Source organism: Benincasa hispida, chromosome 11 (genome assembly GCF_027475165.1).
Source record: "Benincasa hispida cultivar pf3 chromosome 11, pf3_genome.v1.1, whole genome shotgun sequence".
In the NCBI taxonomy this organism is placed as follows: Eukaryota; Viridiplantae; Streptophyta; class Magnoliopsida; order Cucurbitales; family Cucurbitaceae; genus Benincasa; species Benincasa hispida.
In genome coordinates this window covers 57,850,136-57,874,584 of record NC_143488.1, presented here as the reverse complement: position 1 = coordinate 57,874,584, position 24,449 = coordinate 57,850,136, and the positions used below count along the sequence as shown (strand labels likewise).

At 34.3% G+C, this 24,449-nt stretch overlaps 1 protein-coding gene across 1 annotated transcript; it reads left to right on the top strand.

Annotated features, from left to right (window-relative positions):
• The first annotated feature begins 16,056 nt into the window (after positions 1-16,056).
• On the top strand, positions 16,057-20,562 carry LOC120091677 (histone-lysine N-methyltransferase ATXR3-like protein). The gene is made up of 5 exons (XM_039049782.2): positions 16,057-17,269; positions 17,669-17,866; positions 18,889-19,171; positions 19,611-19,773; positions 20,007-20,562. Exons 1-5 carry the CDS (start codon positions 16,576-16,578, stop codon positions 20,205-20,207), a joined length of 1,539 nt encoding a protein of 512 aa, XP_038905710.2. The 5' UTR covers positions 16,057-16,575; the 3' UTR covers positions 20,208-20,562.
• Positions 20,563-24,449: the final 3,887 nt, after the last annotated feature.

Genomic DNA, 24,449 nt, shown 5'->3' with positions numbered 1-24,449 from the left:
TAGGCATTTGGAGAAATCTTCCTTTTCTTATGAGTCCCAACGGTTTTAAACATCTTTATAAAACGGCTTTGACCTCAGTTGATTTTAACATATACAAGTTATTTTCTAATTTTGCAGAGCAAATCTATTTACTTTTTTTATTGATGAACACATCATCATTTTTGAAATAAACATTATAATTTTGTTCCATCAAACAAGTGATAGATATTAGATTCCTTTTCATTGAAGGAATATAATATACATTTTTTAAATAAATGTATTTATTTCCTATAAATAACTTTATATCTCCCACTGCTTTAACTGAAACAACCTCCCCGACCCCTACCTTAAAGATTGTTTCACCTTATGTCAATTGTCTCTAGGAACTTATTTCCTGTGAGATAATACAAATATGATTAGCGGCACCTAAATCAATTATCCAGATTTTATCGTTTTCCACTAAACATGCTTCGATAACAAGTAAATCATATTTATCTTCGTGTTTGAATTTTGCACTCTCATCTACATAATTCAAAATCTCAGATAAGTTGGGAGATAGAGGACAATCCCCTATTAAAGCCCTTTTGGTGTAATCAACCGCTAGTAATTTGTTTGTTAATTCGATTTTACTGTTATTTAATTCGGATGTGAGTATTCTAGAAGAATTTGACATGCTGATAAAATTCAAACAATTTCTAATTAGCAAATTGCAACTAAATCCAAAATCAAGTTTTAGAAAAAAGTAATAATGTACTCATAACCATTATTTATTTGCAACGATATTTTAGTGAGTCAGATTATGTGCTACCGAGGGGCAGTCAGATACTCCTTCACTAAAGCAAACAATTTTGACCAAACACTATCTCTGGAACAACTCTTATTTCTATTGTCTCCGAAATAACTCTTATTCCTATAGTCGTTTAGTTATCATTTTCAGTCAAGATCTTTACTGACAATTTAGTAATTCTTGTAAGTGTGACCCGCCATTTTTAGATCTTATAGGATGGTATGAATATGCCTCCGAAATAGAAGACAATATCCAAGACGGAACTATAAGACCCTATTCATTTTACTGAAGCCTAGGTTGTTCCGAATTCTATGTTACAACCCTCTGAGGGGATAGCCATCGTTAAACGACTAGCATGGGCCGCCTAAAGCAAACCAGCGAGCGCAACATAGGAATCTCACGGTTTAAACTAATGGAGGAAACCGTAGGATATATTGACAATTATCCTTCACCCACTTACTATTAACCATTTCCTCTATTTACCTTGTTATTGACTCATACAAAACACTTTTCGAATGGGGGTCACTCCCAGGGTGACACGAAATGTCATATGAATCTCACGGTGTAAATTATGTAGAGACATGGTAGTTGAAATCTATATATCATATAATAGACTCATGTTTGAATAACTTCCCCTTATTCACTGTAATCTAGATTTAAGTTAAAAAATACTTTCCGAATGGAGGTCACTCCCAGGGGGGCACGAAGTACCGCTTAAATATGGATTGTGAACTCTTAGGGACACGAGAGCTAAGAATAACATATCGTATATGTTATTAATCTCTCACTCAAGTTTTCTAATAACTATATCATATAGAATTTATTAAACTGCCACTTAAGTGTTATATTGAGTAGATTTATACTTAGGTTCTTTTCGGCTAATAAAACAACCCTAAGTCTATATGGTTTATCCAAGTATAACTCTTATAATTGGATTTTAACCTACGATGTGTAGGTGATAAACCATTTTATTACCTCACGTCGCACACGTATGCTTATAAAACCGGTTACCAACACTCTATAATTCAGCCATAATCTCCAGGTAGGAGGTATTCCGTAAGTACCCCCAGCCTTAGATAGGATTATATACCGGTTGAGTTTGTAACCTGAGTTTTATAAGTTTTAACTATTAAAATAGGTGGTCTGTAACACCTCGCACATTTTTTTAGTAATAATGTAATTTCAGTAACTTTATTATTTGGAATTCCAGTAATTGTTATTAGTTGGAGAGCATTTTTAGAATTTTGGACTTCAAGTGTAAGTGTGGGAATTTAATTGTTGGCATGAAATTATTCAAATTGGAAATTAATGGCAGGAATTAATTTTCTTTTGAAATGGAAAGGAATTTAATAGTATAAAATGGAAAAGAATTAAATGTAATTAAATTTATTTCCTTTTTTGTTTTATTATTATTATTATTATTGTTTTTTTTTTTATAAAAAGTCAAACCCCACCCCCCTTTTCTTCCTCACGTTCGTGAGCCCGTCTGACGCCGCTCAAAGCCACCACATCAATTTCTTCTTCATGACCTCCGTCCACCATTGCTCAAGCGTCGTTCGCCTTTGTCGTCATTGGATCTATCGTTTTGAGTAATATTTCTGCCGTTTGGGTTTGTTTTCGGTTGATTCTTGAATACTCATTTACTTTTGGCATCAATTGGTTGATACCCATTGTGTTTCAACTTTGGATTCAAGTTTGTGAAGGTATTGAGGTGTTGTTCAGTGAAGTTGGAGTTTGTATTAGCGAGTTTTGGTAAGTTTTATGCTTTGATTACCCTCTTGTGGATTAATTTTGGTTGTTGAGAAATTTTGGTAAAGTCATTTGGAAGTGATTTTTTTGACGAAGCTACATATGGATAATTTATTTGAGACATTAGTAGTGAAGTATGTATTTGATTCAAGCTTTAATCATGTAAGCCTAATTTCAAATTATGATTAGGGGGTTGGTTCAAGAATTTCATTCAAGATGAAGAAGAGTTTGGTTTGCTAATTATTTGGGCTTAAAATTGGAGGTTTGGAAGGTGAATTCGAATTGGACCACACCTTAGGTAAGGTTATCTGGAAATATTTTGTAATATTTGGGTGTTTGGATTTTGGCCTTAACTATTAATTTTAAAGCTTGGTTTATGTTTAGGCTTGATTAAGGATTCAAGAATTTCACAAAGATTCAATTGCTTTTTGGTTCGACCTAATATCAAGGTAAGTAATTTTACTACTGGAACTGCCCACGGGCCAGACATCATATGTATGCTAGCATGATAAATGAATATTATGGCAGAATGACAGCATGATAGATTGATAGTATAATATGACAAAAGTATGTTTTAGTACGAGATCTGAAATATTTAGTTGTGCACATAGAAACTTGAATGCTAGTATGAGATGGTATGTGATTCCATATGGTTGTATTTGATCTGATGATGTTGAGACATACATGTATGTTGTAGAACCATGATGTTGAGGTATATGTGTATGTTGTAGAGCCATGAGGTTGAGGTTTATATGTATATCATAGATTTGTACAGTGATGATTATGATGTTGAGACCGTGCAAGTGTCCTTACTGATTAGTTAGATGCCTATTAGATTTTATGTCTCCTTCGGTATTCACCAGTTTGTGCTCCTTCGGGATTCACCAGTTTGTGTCTCCTTCGGGATTCACCAGTTTGTGTGTCCTTTGGGATTCACCAGTTTGTGTGTCCTTCGGGATTCATCAATTTATGTGTCCTTCGGGATTCACCAGTTTGTGTCTCCTTCGGGATTCACCAGTTTTGTCTCCTTCGAGATTCACTAGTTTGTGTTTCCTTCGGAATTCACCAGATTGTGTTTCCTTCGGGATTCACCAGAGGTAGTGGGCATACTTAACTTCAGTAGGATAGAACTCAGTCTCCCCTTTATTTCATGTGTACATGTGTCTCATGAGGACTAGAGTAGTTTATAAGTTTCACCAGAGGTGGGTATCTAGAGGACATAGATGCCTAGCCTAACCCCAGTAGTGAGGTTACTTACTGAGTATTTTATACTCATTCTTTCTCATGTTGTTGTTTCAGGTAAGGGTAGAGATGCACCGGCGATGGACAAATAGAATTCGTGATCGAGCCACTGGGACTAGTTTTTACGCTTCCGCTCATGAGATTTAAAGTTCTTTTCATGTTCCTCTTAGCTTTTAGTTTTGATGCTTAAAACTTACTTTTAAGAATTGTTTTTCAAACTTATTTATTATCCTTTATGATTTATGGGTACCCTACTATTGTTTTAATATTTGAATTTAATGAAATACTTTTGAACTTACCTTATTTAATTAGTATTTATTTCGCCAGAACCGAGTGTCGTTTTGAGTTCCATGCATGCATGTATTTAGTAACAGCCTAACTTAAGTCATAGGGGGTCGGGTCGTTACATGGTCAACCTACGTGAGCATGCAACTTTTGTTTATGGATTTTAAACGTCTAACCCAATTTTATAATAATTTATAAAACTTTAGACATGTTAAACATCCATAACATACATAAAGGCATTCAATATTTAATATAACACTTATATTAAATACAAGAAACCCTAACATGCATACTATATATGATAACAGAATATAACATACTTTCAATGCATGTAACATGCTTCCTATGGTGGGATTTTAAATCTAAATGGCATACTGTATGCACATACAATATTTATTTAATTATAACATACATAAAATGCATAAATAATTAAACACAGACTGATATGGTTTTAATTTTGACATAAACAAGCAAACAAAAGTCTAACTATTACAAACAGCTTCAAAACCGTCTTTGAACCGCTCGAACCGCTCCAAACAAACCCAAGCATCTCGAATCGGACTGAATAAGTCTGAACCAGACCAACAAAGTCTGAACTGGACCAGCCAAAAACACTTCGAGGCTGAACCGACTCCTTTTGGTTCAACCTCAAAGTCTTGCTAAGGCCAATCGTGTAGCGCTAAAGGCAATCGTCTAACACCATTGCCTTGTGTTGAAAAGAGGTACACGAACGCTTAGTGTCATCTGTCTATCACATAGAGCAATCGCTTAGCTCTTGGGTAGAACTACACTATTGCTTGACACCATCGCCTAACGCTTGATGTCATCATTTAGTATCCGTCGTAGCTAAATGATCGCTTAGCTCTATCGTATAGAACATCATCGCGTCGTTCAGCACCGTAGCTAAACGATCGTGTAGTTCCATCGTATAGAAACTTCAACGCATCGCTTAGCACCACATCTACACGATCACTCAATGCTATCGCATAGCACTTCATCACATCGCTTAGCGCGCGTCGCAGCTACACGATCATGTAGTGCCATCGTATAGAAAATCCAACGTATCGTTAAGTTCCCACGCAAAAGCTAAATAATCACGTAGTGCCATTGCATAGCATTTGACTGCATCGTTTAGCTCCCGCAGGTACACGATGGTTTAGAGTTCAACATCACAACAACCAGCACCCATTGCTATACAATTTTCTAGCTTTTCTTCACATCATGTAGCGCTTGGAGCTAGACGATCACTTAGCAACTGAACCTCAATAACGATTTTAAGCAGAAGCTGAAAAACTGGAACAGCAGCTCGACTTCCTTCACTTGTTTCTTCAATTACATCTTAATTTCAACTCTAATGACTCCAAATAAATTACAGACTCTTGCTAACACATAAAAGCTCATCAAACAAGAGCCAATTACAAATTTAAATGAGAAATTAAAGAGAATTAAAATGCCAAAACTCAGAAAACCATATCAGTGCATCAGTTTCATATAACTCATATAAAACACCCACCACACCAAAATTAAACTGAATTGAATGCTTATATGATGCTCTGATACCAATTGTAGGAATGTATCAACAACAGCAAAAGCAACAAGGATAATTTAGGCACTCTAATTCATTAATTTTGGAAAAATATAAAGTATGCTCTTGTAGAAAACAAGTGAGTTTCATGACATACCTTTGTAGAACCTCTTTAAAGCACAAGCTAGAGCTACAATCTTCTCAGAATCTTATTGCAGACCACCTCAAGATCTTCCTTACTATTCTCTTGGTGCTCTAGATTGAGTTGTGGGACTAAAAAAAGCTTGAATCAAGGGATTATAGAGAATTGTTTATAGCAGCAATCTTGTTGAAGAACACTTTCTCCAACACGAATTTTCTCTAAAATTCTCTCTTAATTGCATATCTCAAATTCACTCCAATCTCTATATATATTTCAAATCATCATGCAAGGAAGAGAGTTGCATGAGTTGCAACTTATGCTTGGAGTTAATGAAGAAAAGGAAATGGAAAATGTGTGAGCATGAAGAAGATGGATGTTTTTCCATTTTGTGTATTGTTTTCCCAATTTTTCAATTTTATCTCAAAATCAAAACTTGATTTTTTCTTAAAATCCATTTTGATTTTAAAATTAAAAAAATTAATTTTATAAAATTAATTTCATAAATTAAATTAATTTTAAATAAAACTTAATTAATTTAATATCAAATATTTGTTTTACCCCCGAGATTATGTCTTATTCCTCAAGTTTCTACTGATCTTCTAATGAACAACTGGTTTGTGATCCAATCACTAAACCAAACTCTCTCAATCCAGTGAGAGGGTGGGGCCCCTTGTTCAATATCTGGATTCAATACTTAAGAGAACAACCTTTCTTCTATCCCTAAATTGGGTAGGTATGAACTTCGTCTTGCACCCTATGTCCCTAGCTATCTATTAGGTCTTATCCCTGAAATGGGAGGTTTATTAAGCCGGCGCTGTTGAGTCAACCCTCACCTATGCAAATCTAAGGATAATCCCGAATAAACAGAAGTTTATAGTTAGCTTAGGATTAAGATCGAGTTACCTAGGTCACTAGATGAAATAGTCAGTCTTATACAGTAAACAACGTTGTAAAGTAAGAGTGGCTTATTTCTTGGTTCGATCTTATGCAAACTCATTGCATAGGACGCCCCCACTCCTATATCATAACATGTACAAATTAGGATCACATCGTATGTTGCACTTTATAACTCTTTGTAACAACTATAGAGTAGGCTGCATCCAATAGTGTTATCGGAATAAGGTACCCAACCTTATTCATGTACTAAAGATTATTTTGACTATTTACTCGAACCTGATCCCCTCTTATGTCTCCACATAAAGTTCAAGTACTCTTATAATAGTCATGGGTCTTAGTTATTGAATTTAGACATTCATGCAATTTATAAAATCAATAATAAGTTTATTGATTATAGAAAATGTTTATCATTTTACAAACTGCGAGTTTTAGGACGTAAAACCCAACATACCCCAATGGATAAATGACCTATATTTGATCTAGGTGCCGAGGATGATAGTGCTGAAAGTAGCAATATGTCGAGTAGTGATGGGGGTAGTTCTGAAAGTGAAAGTGACGGTGATGATCATCGTGGAGATGACAATGATGAATGTGGAAGGGTGGAGGGAGGGGATGAACACGAGCATTCTGAGCATGAGGATACTGAATGTGGAAGGGTGGAAGGAGGGACATACACACCTAGTGATGATATGTTTCATGATGTGGTGGGGGACGTACGCAATGAGGACAAGTTGAACCCACCTGATGTCCATCTTGCGGACTCCCATAGAGAGCGGTCTGTGGATGAGGAGTGTCTTGAGTGTATTGCCTGCAGGGAGGGAGCCAATTCCAACGATTCTATTTATTCGTACCTACGGACCATTAACAACTCACTATCGAGGTTAGATGGCCATATATCGAGTTTAGATAGTTGTGTATCCAATATGGAGGAAAATATGATAGACGTGAAAGGACAATTGTCGGCCATCCTGTCACTATTGTAGTCTATGTGCAAGGTTTGCATTTACTATAATTTTATGTCTTTACGTGTTCATGAACTCATCATTTTACTTTACTAATTGAATGGTTCCACGGTGAATGAGGAGACGACAAAGTCACCCATCCCATCTCGGGATCCAGATACCACTAATGTGATTGCCTTTGATACTCTCATCCCCCCTGTAGAGCCTCAAAATACCACCACTTCACCTAGTCCCATCCCCCCTCTAGAGCCCGATACCACCACAACATCACCAACTGACGTTGAACCTACAGAGGCCGAAGTCCCACAAATAGAGCCTGACATGTCTGCCTTACTCACCATGCCACATATAGAGGTCGACATGTTTGACATCCTAGAGGCCGACACTTCTGGCATTGTTACGACCACAGAAAGAGTGGCACTGGTGAGTAATTTATTAATCAATAATCTTTGTTTATATTTTTATATTTCTTGATGAGTAACTTTTTGTTATATGTTTATGTAGGAATCTCAAAGAACTACTCATAAGAGGAAAGCTGTTGATAAATATACACCTCCAGCTCAAGTAAAGAAGAAAAGTGTGATTAAGCATCCTCTCCCAGGTGTAGCTACATCACTATCCAGAGCGATTGTCGCATACAACGTAGCACATGACGTTCCACACAATATCGTTACAGAAATAATGGGTTGGATCTCATACGAGAATACTGACAACGAGGTTCGAGAGAATTCCTTTAAACCACTTGCCAAATAAGTCTACGAGGAATTGATTTTCCCAAGTTCGTGGGTCGAGTGCGATATAAGTTTCCTAGTCTTGATTTCTTTACAGTTGAATATCTTGTACTTTACTGACATTGTAATTTTTTGTGCAGACCATAAATACTTTATTTTATTTTATGAAAGAAAAAATTTATACCTGACCTGACATGTGCATGCACAAGTTCACTATCTTGCCAATTGGTGTAATGGTAAATTTTGATATATTTTATTGTGCAGAGTCATTTTACTATGATATGTTTCGTTACTTAACTTCTCATTTTATTTGACAGAGTCACCTTAATGCTCGTGGCGGATATTTAAACGAATAAAGAATAAGACACTTCTGGAGGCTGCCCTAGCATGGGAGGATGAAGCATGTACAAGGACTACACCGGTAAATTCGATGTCAAATGGGTAGATGTGGATTTCGTTTATGCGGCAATGAATATCAGTAAGCACTGGATAGTCCTTGCAATGGATATTGACAGAGGCCACATATTCGTGTTCAATTCACTTTCGTCATACACACCAATGATAAAGCTGGTGAATTGGCTAGATCCATTAACTGTCACAGTACCATTCCTACTTCACTACTGTGACGTGGATCGTTCAAAGTCGGACTTATCCATAGCCCATTGGAAAATCTCGCGACCTATGAACGTCAACATACAACACAGGTTGCTTGATTGTGGCATCTTTGCAATAAAATTACTAGAACACCTGGTGACTGGTGCTGATCCGTCCGTAATCACTCAGGAGAAAATGAGTAAATATAGGATGTAGTTAGCGTGTCAATTATGGGCGAACACTCCATATTTTTTTATATGTATAGAACATGTATTTTTATTATATTTTTTTGTGTATGTAAAAACATGTATTTTTTATGTATGTAAAACGTATATTTTTTATGTATGTAAAAGATGTATAAAATCATTTTATCAAAGTTCAAAGTTCAGAGTTCAATATTATACATTTTATCAGAACATTTATAATTGAGCTACTGCTCTTTTCATTATATCAATGGTATATAAAACATTATATCAAAGTTCAAGGTTCAAAGTTCGAACACTGAGAGAGCGAGATTTTGATAGAGAGCAAGATTGAGAGAGTGAGACTTTGAAAAAGTAGAAAGTATGTTACAACATGAATATTGTTATTATAGAAATACTCCAGTTTGTTATTGTTTTTTGTTGACAAGATGAAAGTATGAATTATGAAGTGTTACAAGTATGAAAAACTAGAAAGTATGTTACAAGATGAAGTTTGTTACAAGTATGACGTATGAAAAACTGATCAATGGTATTTATAAAAAATGAAATGTTACAAGTTAGTTATAAACTAAACTATATGAAAGGTGTTTGTGTCACGGTTTCTGGCATTTTCAGCACGTCACATGGTTGTGAGCGGTTCGCTACAATTTTGGCGGTTATGCCTATAATTCCCACACCGACCACATTTCATTTGTCTGCGAAATTCTCCTCTGGATGGTATTCTTCTCACTCTCCATTGCCGAATTGTGCCACAAACTTCAGAGGAAGAATAATCTTTTCTACATATTCATGAGGTATCTTCCATTCAGATATGTGGCCAAGTGGATTTATAGGCTCTGCATACGTAGTCATTAGAAAGTCCACTGTATGAAATCGACTACAAAAACTCTGGATGGGTATATTTTGTTCCTTGGTAGCAACAATTGCATGCGAACACGGGATATCAAGTGAGTCGAATTCCTTACATATGCATTCCTTCTTGTGAAGATTGACAATACCGTCCAATCGATTATCTCGCACGTGGACCCGATAACAATCAGTAGGCTCAACCTGATATCGTCTGCCCTTATCGGTCTCACTTGCCAATCGGGTTTCACAGTAGTCAGAGTGCAATGTCGTTCGAGATGCCCATTAATTCCTCCGTTCGTAGAACCACGATTGGAGCATTCCTCTAACATGTTCAATCAAGCATACTATGGGCAATAGTCAATACTCTTTAGTTAATGAATTGAAACACTCTGCACTATTGAATGTCATGTTATCATATCTTCGTTCTATTTGATAAACCTGTGCCCACCTTTGAAGACCAATGTCTTCCAGATATTTCGTGACAACACCGTCTCGAAAAATACGGAGTTCGTCTCATTTTGTCTGGAACTCTGTCATGTGAAATGACTTTGCTGCATCTCTAAATATCCCAACAACCGTGCTATCCTTAAAGTTTGTAACAAGATTTTGTCCTATGTGTCATGTGCACAATCCATGAAATGCCGTTGGAAAAAATGCACGAATAGCATTGCCGATAGATACCATCCGATCAGACACAAACACTAGATTATTGGGTTCTTCAATACTGCATTTCAAGTTTGATATAAACCATTTCTATGATCGATCGGTTTTATTGTCCACTATTGCATGTGTTAATGGGTGTAATTGATTGTTCCCCTCCATAGAAACTGCAACCAACATGGTGCCTTTGTATTTTCCTTTCAAGTGCGACCCATCAACAATTATCATAGGCCGACAGCTTATGAAACCTCTAATACAAGGCACTAATGCCATAAACGTATACTTGAAATGCACCTCATCTTCAAGTTCGATCTTAAAGACTGTACTCGGATTCTCTATTTTTAACGCTTTTCCATAAGCATGTAGTATGAAGTATGAGTATTTTGGAGTACCTCTAGTGAGATCATATGTGGCTTCCCTTGCACGCTATGCTTTATCATAACTTATGTTCATGCCATAATCTCTCCTTATATCCTCAACAATATGACAAGATTTATAAATACGTCCTATTCCCGTGAACTTATCTTTAATCAACTGACCAACAATCGTAGCAGTTGCTTGTCTATAGTTGTGATTCATAATTCCAATGGAACATGTGTGCGAACTGCAGTACTTTGTGGTCTTGAATATATCAGACCCTTCCATTTTCACTGCATGAAGGCTCCACTTACAAGTCTCCCCAATACATTTGACAGTGAACAGAGATTTGGTTGACTTCCTGACCCTAAATTCAAAATTTTTGTTGATGGACAAAATAAATGATCTCATTTTCAAGTCATTTTTGCTAAAAAAATAGTTGACCAACTTCAACGTCCTCTGTTCCAGATGAAGAGGTACCAAGCATAATCAACTCTACCCTATGACTTGAAGACATAGATGGTGGAACCACTAAAGCTGCTGTAGAACGACGAACATCTCCATGATCACGATCCATTTTATTCAATCCTGTTGGTTGCTCATTAACATCCACTGAAGGACCACAACTTTGCTCTGGATGACCACAATCCATATAATCGAATCTAGATGGTCTCTCATTACCAACAACTGAAGTACCACCCAAATCTGAATTCAATCTTGCTGGATTAGCGCGGTCATTGTCTAGTGATAATGTTGATGATACAGTGTTGGTAGACAATGGAATATCATCATTTTCCTAACGAAATTGATATGATTCCTCGTATTGTCTGTCCACAGTCGTATCATCATAACCCACATTTCCAAACCCCATTCTAATATTTTCGTCCTCATTCGATTTCAGCGTTACAGATAACTGAAGTCTACTAAGGTCTTCTCGGAAAATAAGGAAGCGAATATTATCATTTTTTCGTATGTATTGTGGAGGGGCTTCATATTCAAGCTTATATTTAACTCTCAGTATAAGATCAAACTTTGAAGAACTGACATTTGTAACCACTGTAAATGTAAGATTTAAGTTCTTTATACTTCAATGAAACAGGCACAATGATTCTTGTCAACTGTCCCCTAATATACAAACTTTCATTCTCATCTTAATCACCTTTATATTGAATAAGTAGACACTTTTCTGTCATCCTACAAAGCAAGAGAACATTTGTCATTAAGTTGTACAAGCAATTGAAGTGTACTCTTACTCTCTCTTAATCTCGTTCTCGCTTATCTCGCTCTCTCTCTTACTCTTGCTCTCTCTCCTACTCTTACTCTTTCTTACTCTCGTTCTATCTCTCGCTCTCTCTCTCTCCCAAACAAAATTTCATAATGCTACATTTCCAGAAAAAATACAGTAAAAATAATTAAACAGACTCAAAATAATGAAACACCTTTATGAAAAACCTGTTCCATTCTGAAAAAGCCTCATCTTGTAAATCCTCGTTCAACAAAACACCATCGAAAACCAGAGAAGTAATCATCGTTGAAATGGAGTTTAGAGTTTAAAGAAATCACCATTGTATTGTGTTTAGGTATTATTGATTTGAGGATTCCGTTGTGAAAATTGTCAAATCATTCGTACACTGACGAGCAATCACATCAAACCAGGGAATTTCAAGCGAGAGCGAGAGTGTTTAATCAGATGAGAGCGAGACTTGCCTCATGAGGCTGGTGTAAGGGCAATTTACGTAATTTGGTATGGCAATGATATCAGTAGAGGGTCAATTGACATTATTTTTTAAAAAATGGATCATTTGACATTTTGGACCCAAAAAATGGGTCATCCGTACAAATTTTCATGTCGGATAAAAAGTATATAATTGAGTTAAGTTGGGTTGGGTTGGTAATTATTGTTTGATGAGTTAAATTGTTATTTGGTGAGTTAAAAAGTACAGAATTATCTATATTTTTTATATTGAATTTAGTTACTAATTATTGTCTGTATTCAGGGTGTTGAGTTGATTTGATCTAGAGTATGTGATGCATTTTTTTAAAGACAATTAGGTTTTTTTTTTTAAAAAAAAAAAAACTTTGCTATTGTTGATTAATTTTCAACTATACACTCAAATACATGTCATATTACAATAAAATTAACATTCTTCCTTCTATATGGAAATTACTTATAAATTGATTATATATATTAAATCTTGCTAACTTACATTGTTATAAAAAAAAAAATAGCATACTCCACACATAAACGTTGAAGCACTTGATAACTTAACAATTTATGTTTATATAACATGCATCGTCTATGTTAAAATAAAAGTGTATATAGAATATTTACCTTTCATTTTCACAATGATGTTGAGAATGGTGATTGTATAGTAAAATTACATTCTTTAAACATCACAAAAATAATATCGAACGGTTGAACATGTGCTCGTTCCAAAAAAAAAAATCACAAAATATACATTTTTGGATTGAAATATTAGGTGGTCAATCTAAAAGGTTCGAGGAAGTAGGCGGATGCAATATCGTTTTCGTGCCTTTTCCGATACAGCGTCGAAAATGTTAATCTTTTGTATGTCTGTGTCAATGATATCGATTAGGTCACATCTATCATCCTCAACCAACCCCTCAATATCAAATATGGCATCAACCACCTCCTTCCGACGTTCAAATTCCAGCTCGTACTTTTCTATTTGCCACGCAACGAGTCTATCCAATCTTATGTTGGTTGTTGTTTTATCCTTCGATCATGGTTTTTTTTTAAAGGCTTATAGGTATTAATATGTTCTAGTCTACTAACATTATGGGTTTTAATTATGATTTTTTAATAAATTGTTGATCCAATCAAAACTCCTAACATTATACCATAGTTTGTCTTCTTTTCAAATTATGTGCAATCAAATTTATATTTCAAAGTTTTGCACATTATATTATGTGCAATCATTATACCATAGTCTATCTTATTTTCAAAATATAAGATTATATTATATGTCATTATTATATCACAATCTATCTTCTTTTCAATGTTTTCAATATCCAATTTTGATGGAAAAGTAGGAAAAAGAAAAGAAGGGAAGGGAAGGACGCATGGTTTATTATTGAAGCGGCAAGAGGAGATTTAAAAAAAAGTAGGGAAGATAGAGACGAACCAGAACAAATATCAACAGAGGAAGAAATAATAGAGACGAATAAGTAAACAAAATAAAAATAGAAAAAAAATAACGGAGACTTGGTTGTAATAATATAACAGAAGTGGGAAAATCATAAGAGACGAAGAATAAACATATATAATGATCGAAAGAGGTAGCACGCACGAAGAAGAAGAAAATATTAGTAGGATAAAAATAGCAAGGTAAACATAATACAAGTGGGAAAAAAGCCATCCTAGGAGACGAGGGAAAAAAACGTAATAGAAGCAAAAATAAAAAAATATTAGCGACGAAGAGGGAAAACATATAACGACAAAAAAAAAAGAAAAAGAAAAAAAAAAAAAAACAACAGACACAAAGAAGAACCATAAACCCTATTCATAAAATGGAAACCAAAAAATTTGAAAGGAAAAAGACCTCACACAATAGATCTGCCATGCGAACCATCTATCATTAAAAAAGATAGAAAAAATAACATGTAAGGATGAATAAAACATGAGGAATCAAGATGAGAACGTACAAATCCAAACCTAGAAACCAAACATTCCAAAATATTTTAGATCTAAACAAAAAGACGCAGTAGAACGACAAAAAATAGTTAGATCTATAAAAAAATCGTTCGTATCTACTAGATCTAAAAAAATAACCATACAGAAAAAATGGAAGAAGATAAATGCAAAGTTTAGCAAGAAAATGCAAATATAGAATAAAGTTTGAGGAGAATACAACCTATACGAGCCAGAGGGAAAAAGAAGAGATGAGATAAAGAAGACGAATCGTGAAAGAAGAGAGAATATGAGAAGAGAGAGAAATAGAGATATTGGTGATAAATGGGTGAGTAATGAAGACACATGTAATAATTGGGGAGTTGAGGATAGTAAAATGGAGGTTACCAAAAACCCACATTTCAATGCTTATGCGTAATCCAAACGATGGTCGGGTAATTTAAACTCACCCAATCCAACTCGGGTTGGGTTACCAAAACCCCATGGTCTAAGCTCAAGTATGAGAAACTCCTTTTGTAGTTGTTATTTTTTCTATTTTTGAAATTTCTCATATTTTTATATACAAATTTTGAATTTTAAAATTTAAAATTATAGAAGTATTAAAAAATATAGTATTTCAGATTATAAGTTTAATTATTTTTTAAAAAAACAAAAAAAATTATGTAATGTATTATAAATTATATAATATTACAAGATAATAATTATAAAATAATAACATTAAACATGTTCATAAATAAATTAATAATAATTGTTAGTTAATTTAATATTTAGTGGGCACGAAACACCTGAAAGTATGAATTATAACACTGTTTTTATTCATTTTTAAATTTATGTTATCAGATTTATGATCAAATAGACGATCACGTTTTTTGTTATAAATTATCCGCAATAGTTATATTTCTGTAAAATTTAAAATCTAACACTTTGTCTTTAATTTTTAATAATAGTATTGAAAGATATATAGATATTTTTTGTAGTTATTTTAAATGTTTGAAATGACATTTTAAATAAAAATGATAACTAAAGAAAAGTAGGGAATGAGCGGCGAGTGAATGTCAATTAATGGCATGCTCCACTGAAATTAAAAATATACTTATAAATTATAAACTTATTGCGGGAATCAAAGTAGTGTGATAGTGACTACAAAAGACTAAAAACGGACCAACGAAAAAATTTGTGGGAACTCAAAACGCTTGTACTAGGGGAGTAATAGAATTACTTTCATCACGAAACAAAATAAAGAGAGTAGACATAATTATTTAAAATGTGCATATAGACCAATTGACCAAATACAAATATTTTAAATATTCATATTTCAAATGATTAGATTCGTACTTTATTACTTAAAATTAAAAGATCTCAAAGAAAGAATAAGGAGTAGATAAGAAATTGTGAAGTATACAAAATTGTGAACTCATGAATTTAATGAATAGATAAAGAATAATAACGATCTTTTTTAACGATGGAATAATCAAACAAGAAGTAGACTGCACAACTTTACTTTTTCCAACTCTTTGACCAAACATTCCCTATAGACAAACTCCCGTCTAACGTTTTTATTTGATACGAGGACATACTCAACACGTAACCAAACATTTTTGTAACAGAAAAATTGACGTGCTATGAGAGCCTTATATGTCAATTGAATTAGGTTGGATTTGGAATACCACACGAATGTCAAGAGCTGCCCATTTTGATTTGTTTAGGCCCATTAATAAATGGCCCAATACCAACGCTCTGACATTTCGATCACTACAGCCCACTTATGTGACCCGATTGCAGTGTGTCTATCCACTCGCCTCCATCACTCTTCGTCTTGTTCCCCGACTCCTCCGCCAGACCTCCATTTTCAGTCAGGTCGAGCAGCTTCTGCTTCAGTCCGAAACCCTACTCGAATCGCCTGAAGTCTCAGCATTTTCCCATCTGACTGGCCTTCTTGAAGCCAGAGGTCTGTCTCAGTTATGGCGTCAATCAACTTCAACCCCTTTGAAAATTGGTTCTCCAGGCGTCCTAATCCCATTCCTTCCCACAGTCTCATCGCATTTAGAGACTCGTTGTCTCAAAAATCCTCACCGTCCCCAAATTTTGCTTCAAGAAGCCTCTCAAACGTCTTCAAGAAGCGGCAGAAACCAGAGAAAGCATCCGATGAACCGGGGTATTACGGAAAAATGCTAGAACAGTTCTACTGGGAATGCGAAAATTTACCCGACTACAGGCACGCCCCCGAGGTTGAGAAAATATTGAGCGAAGATCCTGTTTTCGAGAACAAAGAGAATTCTACCCAAGAGGAGCTCGAAAAGAACGAGAAGCTCTGGAAAGGGATTCGAGATAGCCCTGTTGTGAAATTTCTGGAACGTGCAGAGGAAATTGCAGCCAAGTACAATGAACTGGAGCACAAAGAAAACGAGAATCCATACAGAGATGAGGACAAGAAGCTGTGGAGGGCAATTCCTCATGTTCCTGGTCTTGATGGGCGGCCTATGCCGAGGAAAGCAATAAAGACGAAAAGAGAATCCGATGACAAGTTTTGGGATTTTGCGAGACAGTTCTTTTTTGGGCTCTGGGGCTTCCGGCAAAGACCTTATCCACCTGGTCGCCCGATTGATGTTGCTCAGGCCATTGGGTACAAGCGCCTAGAGAAGCGGTACTATGATTGTAAGTCTAAATTGGTGTGGTTATTTAAAAAATGTGCCCCGATATTCCATTTACCCAATATGGCCTTAAGCTAAAATGAGCTGCGGAATCCACATTGTCATGGGCTGTTTCAGTTTCATCATGATACGGGCTCATAATAGAGCTGTTATGTTCAGTAGTTCAAGTTTCTTAGATCTTCATCACTTTTTGGAGCTAAATCGTAAAAAGTATTAGACAGGCACTTTGCTTTATCATGATTCTTCCCCCTTGGTTTTACTTTTACGCTGTTTGATATACCTGTATAATCTACGTTCCAATCTTGTTTGATCAGCAACATGAAGTTGGCTTAGTCATTGGAAAGTGCTTTCCTAATCTTGTCTTGTATTCATGGTTTTTAGAATGATTGTTTTGATTTTGCAGTTATAATGAGGAGCGGAGGTTGGTACTATAAGGATCGGTTAGGTCGTACTCGGGGACCATTGGAACTAATTACTCTGAAAACAGCCTGGGGAGGTGGGATTATTGACAAGGATACATTTATCTGGGGGGAGGACATGGACGAATGGGCACCAATTCACATGGTTTACGGATTGGAGCGTGCAATTGCCACTTGGGAAGGTCAGTCAAGCTTCCATGTTCATCTTTTCATTTGTTTTGGCAGGTATGAAGTTGAAGGTTACCATTATTTTGGGTATCAAGAAATTTTCCCTGAAGTTGTAACATCAATTATTGTATGCTAAATTCAAGCACTACTTATTATTGGTCTTTAAGCAGATCAACACAAGACAGTTAAAGATGAAGCGTTTCTTTTAGTTTATTGAAGAGATATCCCGAATTGCATTAGAACGTACTTCCTTTCCTTCAACTGTTTATTATAGCGACACAATAACAATCAAACTTTAAACATGACATATCATGAGCAAACATTTGCAGTGCATATATATGCTCTTTTTGGCAGATACAACCACCTCTAATTGGTTGCTCCCTGCTGATGAGTGATGTAGGGGTTTTATTATCAGCTGGGTTTCCAGCAGAGAGGAATAAAACATCATTTCTTCAAAGTGTTCTTAAACTGTAGTTGGAATTAGTAAATATAAATAAGCTCCCGAATACACCTGCTTACATTCTATAATGTGGTGTACAGCACTTGTAGAGTTTAGAACGAATTCAAATAACACCATATCGAACACGCGACCTCTCGCACCTGAAATGAGAATCATACCATTAGACCAAACACCCATTGTCAAATGACACCATATCCTAATAACTGTCCAGTTATAGCCATGTTTCATTAAGTTGTTAGCACTATAGAAGCTCAGGGAAGGCGGATTGGATAGCACAAACACTTCTTGTGCCTTTTCCTATCTGTCCGAACATTTGGAAAAGTAGCAAGCTAGATGCCATATATAGTAAAACCATACATCCAATGTCAATATCACTCAAATTGGAACTTTATTTGTGACCAGCTGCCTTCTTTAAAGCAGTTCCTATTTTTATGTTCTAATCCTGTTTGTTACTTCTCATTTATTGTTCCCACCATCCCTCTGTTTGACTCTGGTCCATCTAGTTGATTTATACACTCATGGCATATTGACGATCCTGTTACAAAGTTGTTTATTGGCTCACGGTTGTTTATACAGTTAGACTCGGTGCTGCTGCCACTGCTTTTCTTCACAAGTTGCAGAAAGGTATACCTCCATGGGTTCCTCTTAAGGGACAAGAGAAGAAAACCTACAAGCAACTGCAACAAGAAGCCTTAGAGAGCAAGAGACGAGATCTAGCAGTATTAGCAGCTAATGACGGTGTTTGGCCTGGCGTTAGAATCCCTAGCCATGCGCTTTTTCTCTGGGCTAGTGGATCTGAGCTGACATCTACTTTGGAGGCAGATCACATGCCAAACAAGTACATCCCTAGGGATCTAAGGTATGTGCCTAAACCCCACATTCTGTTCATTATGTCTCTATTATCTGAAGTACAACTATTTTAGTCGTATTAATTATAAATCCTTAATCCATGGTGGTAATTTTTTAAGACAATGGGCACTTGAGAGACTCTTGGTTAAGTCACTGGTGATTGAAAATCAAAGTGGTTGGCAAATGTATATTCTATACACTTTAAATAAGACAGTACTATTACAGTCTAGGAAATGCTGAGGATGTGTTCAGGCTAGTTATTTGTTTTTCAACTATGTAAGAAATGTGAAAGTTTATTTTCCTTGAATAGTTCATTCCATTTCTAAGGATGAAGTATCCTTAACATCGGCCATTGCAGTAACCTTTTTGGATATATAATCTAACTTTGGAGATCTCTTCTTCGTTAGATTCTTGTACTTATGTCGTGGTGGTTGTCTGTGGTGTGACAGGTATAAATTAGCTAAAATTATACCCGGGTTAAGACCATGGGAGGTTCTAAGCGTGGAGCAAGCAATGGAACAGATAACATATAATGGCGAATGGCATCGTGAACCTCTTGGGACATACACGACAGGTCCTCCATACATCAGGCATTGGAATAAAGATGTCAAGGTACAGTACTTACTAGGTTCACAGTCTTATAAGTTTGCTGATCTTGAATTGGCACCCTAAAATAAGAAAAAAGATCAACCACGCAGGTACATTTATGTTGTTATGAAACTTTTGCAATTTTCTATTTGCTATAGCTGCATAAAAGTCCTCTACTCAGTTTGCTTCAGTTTAATTTTGAATCTGGGCGAGGGTAATTACGTCAAGTAACGAAATCTCTGTCTCCTTTTTTGCAGAGAATGTTCAGGACATTCTTCAGTCTGAGCACTAGAGTTTACAATAAAATGGAGCGGACAATTCCTGGTTTCAGTAAAATAATGGAGAAGGTTCAGGGCGATGCTGCTGCCAGAAATGCTAGGCGGAAGGAGAGGAGGGAGGCAATGAAGAGAGCTGAATTCGAGAGAAAAATCTTTGGCGAAGTCAGAAACGATCGATAGATTATCGTTCTCTAACAGCATTGCAATGCAACGATTAAGGGAATGATTTCCAGAAAAAATCTAATTCTTGTGTAAACTTGATTGTAGTTTTCACATGTAGTGAGTGGCCTTCCTCTTCTGAATAGGATTGGAAGCTCAGATCCTTACCGGCAAAAAAAAAAAAAAAAAAAAAAACACCAATTTTGGGGTCCTTTTGTAACATTTGAGTAGTATTTTCAAGGATATATGTAAAGTAAATCATCAGTAGTTTCACATAAAGACGATGGGTATTGAGTTTGCACAAAATGCTTTGGATAGCTGAAAATCTCAGACTGATTTGCATACCATAATGCGAAGTGGTCATCTAATATTTCAAGCTTCATGGGCAATTAACTTGTAAATTATTTGTGTTGATAAATTTCAAATTCAATTTTGGTCTCTACGCTCGATAGATTTTTTCTATTTTATTATCTAAGCTTCAAATTCTAAATTTAATCTCTATATGAATTTATGTTGTTAGTTTATTGTTAAATCTTCTAAAAAGTAAGTATAGTCAATGTTGCAGGTTGTCCCAGGTAAGATTCGAAGGGCCACATGTGGGCCCAAAATCAAGAAAATTGAGAGGCGGCATGGAAAATAGTCAATATCGGGTTTCAATCTGACATATAGTGATATATTTGCATAGATCTCTTTCATAGGAATTAACTGACTATCTTGAATAGTTAAGGGGATAGCCTCACCAAGAGTACCAGCCAAGTGGGTGAATATATATTAATCAAGCAATAATCTAGTTATGCTTGGCCTAACACTTTGCAACTTCGATCCCCATATCTATCCTAACATGTTGGAATCATACATAACCACATGCATGTGTTAGATAGCCCTATCGACATCTTAAAAGTAGAAGAGTAAGTAATCGTTCACGGCTATCTCTAACCTTATTTTGTGTGTTTAATTGAACTATACACTCTTTATACTTAGGCATCGGAGGCTCGACACCATACTGGTGCAAGAAACTCTCACATAGGTTAACTTGAAAAGCGAGACTAGGTTGGTAGTCAAACCTACAAAAGGTTCGCAATGACAACGAACACATGCGAATTTCTTGCATCATTCGTCTTTATTAATTTTTTCTAATAAACTTGATAAATTTTCATATCGTGCCTTTTTTCAAAAGAAATTGTCATTATTGTACTTGATAAAAACAAACTTCAAACCAACTCTAAAAATTAATTTGAATTGAAATGAGATAACGTAGTGTATCAAAATAGTATATTACAAATACAAATGAATAGGCAGAAGGGTTAGTTATTTTAAAGTCAATGAATTTGAGGTAATAATTTGATTGCAATGAAGGTTAATTAGTCATTACTCCATTACTATAATTATTTCATTTATTACACAATTTTAAAGTTAATTGTTAAATTAGTTTAAGGTTGAAAAATGTCACGAGGCCGACATAGGGACAAGTTTTGGGAGGTTTTAGGCCCATAGCCGAGCCGATGGGAATGAGGCCCATTTGTCTGCAGCTAGGCCCAAAATAAAACGTGGTTCATATTAAAATAAAATAAAATAATAATTATAAAAAAAAAAAAAAAAAAAAAAAAAATTAGGCAGAGCGATGGAGTTTATAAAAAAAAGAACGAAAGAAAATAATTGGAGATAACGATGGAGGATTGTGAGCCAGTTAATGGTTTGGTTATTTGGTGGGATGTCACCATATTGTTTCCTTTTTCTCTTCTTTTCACCAAAATGTTGCAATTTCAAGTGTGGATATTAAAACTCTATCATTAATTTAAACGAAAACTGCCTTTTTAGAATAGGTTTATTAATTATTTGTTTTGAACTTCGTAATTTCGAAAGATTTCTATTCATAAAGGATTTCAAATGAATTCTATTGTTTGGTACTGCAAGAAATAGACTGATTTTAAAATCTGAAAGGATTTTAAATCTTGTTTTACTTAAAAACAAACTTTCCTAACCAAAATGTTTGAAGTTTGCTTGAAAGTCTAATTTTCAATTAACACATCATAATTAAAAGATTATATTAGTAAATTCATAACTTTTTTTTCAGTTACCATCGAAACACAAAATTTTAAATACATTCATTTCAAATCTTTCTCGTTCCAAATAAAGTAATTGATTTAAAATCATTTCTCGGATTTCAAATCACATGATTTAAAATCATTTTTTAAACTTTCTTGAATCCAAACGAAGGGTAATTTCCTGAATTTTCAAAACATATCTTTTTTAGTCCTCAAATTTTTAAAATAAGTTTAAAAGGTGCTTGAAGTATTTTTTTTTTAAAATAATGGTATGATATTTTGAATTAAAAATATAATTTTTAAAAATAATTTAGAGAAAGTTTAAGATCTTTAAACATATTTCTAAAATTTTAGAGACTAAAAATTTACATTTTAAAAAGCAAGTGACTAAAATGTATTTATTCTAAAAAATTCGAGGATAAAAATTTACATTTTGATTGGACCAAAATGCAACTATTTTCTTTTGAGTTCAACCATATGGGAGATGGTGTATTTTTATTTATTTTTAAATCTAAATTTCATTTAAGAAGAAGAGGGAAAGAAAAAACATACTTCATTATTTCCCCTTAAATTATTTGGTGGAAGAAGGCATTGGGTGTATTAATAATTGTGTAATAAATAATAAAATAAGAGAGTTTACCTTACACCAACACATCTGTAGGGAGAGCACGACCAAGTAAATTGAATGAAATATTGCAAAGGGTTTCCAAAGCCGAAGAATCAATAGTGTCAAAATTTGTCCATTCGAGCGGCTCAATCTTCAACCCATCAATTACCCTCTAAATATCATGGTTTAATTTCGCATATCTCTAATAGTTGATCTTTTAAGTTAAATCGGTTAGAAATTATGAGATTCATACTTCGAATTCTTCTATCTTTAATTGTATTAAAAAAAATTTAAACTTGAAGAAATTTTATCAAAATTCCATGATAACAAACATAAATAGTAAGGAAAAACTAAACAAAAATGTGTTGGTGCTTCACAAGACACGTTCATATTTGTGTATCACACTCTAATCATACACACAATAGTAAAAAAGTAGGATGACATTGTCATGTGACAAATTATGATTGGACAATTGAATAAGTCATAAAGATGGGTGTAGCTTAAAATGCACTAAATATTTTTTAAAGCTAAATCTCAATGTCAACTACAATTGTATATATAGAAAAATTGAGCAATTGTATCCCAACGCATTAGTTTGGGTAAATCAGATTAGTTTGTTTAAAATTTTTTAAACCAACCCCTTTTAACCTTAATGGTTGAAACATCATTTTAAAGCTAGGTTGGGTAATAATTTTTTGTTTTTTATTTTTGAAAATTAAACTTATTTTCATCTCATTTCTTACAATAATTTGCATATTTCTTTAAGTATAATGGTTGATTTTTTAGTCAAATTTCAAAAACAAAAATAACTTTTTAATTTTTTTTTTTTTTTAGTTTTCAAATTTTGACTAGGTTTTTTAAATCATTGATAAAAAGTTAATAACAAAGGAAGAAATTTGGAGGGAGAAGTAGTGTTTATAGACTTAATTTTTAAAAATATAAACAAAAAACCAAATAATTATCAAACGAGGTCTTAGTTTTCAATTTTTGAAAATTATGCTTATACACACTATCCTCACTTGTCATTTTCTAGTATTGTTATCTACTTTTGAATGTTTTTTAAAACGTTAAAAAGTTGTTTTTGAAACTTATTTTATTTTTCAAAATTGACTAAAAATCCTAGTGTTTAGTTAGAAATAATGAATGTCATAATAAAAATAAAAAATAAAAAAGAGTGAACATAATTTTAAAAAACAAAAAACCAAATGGAAATTAAATTAGAGTACACATTTACAAATTTCACCATATAGGCAAGTACATTTACAAACTTCTCAAATATATATGTTAGATGATATAAAATTAAATTTATCTTTATCCATGAGTTTAAGTTTTTAGGTCAATTGATTATTTAATATGGTATCAGAATAGTTGATCCAAAATGTTCTATATTATTTCTTTCCTAATTAATATTCATTTCTATTTATTGATTTATTTATCTTTACCTATTAACATAAATTTTTAGATCAATCGGTGGTTTAATAAGATACAAAACTGAAGTACATAAAAATTCATAAGAAGAACAAATTTGAAGAAAAGCTTGTATTCTTCGTAAACACCTTTATTCTCCTTGAAAAATAAATTAAAAAAAAAAATTCCCATACTCATTTCTCT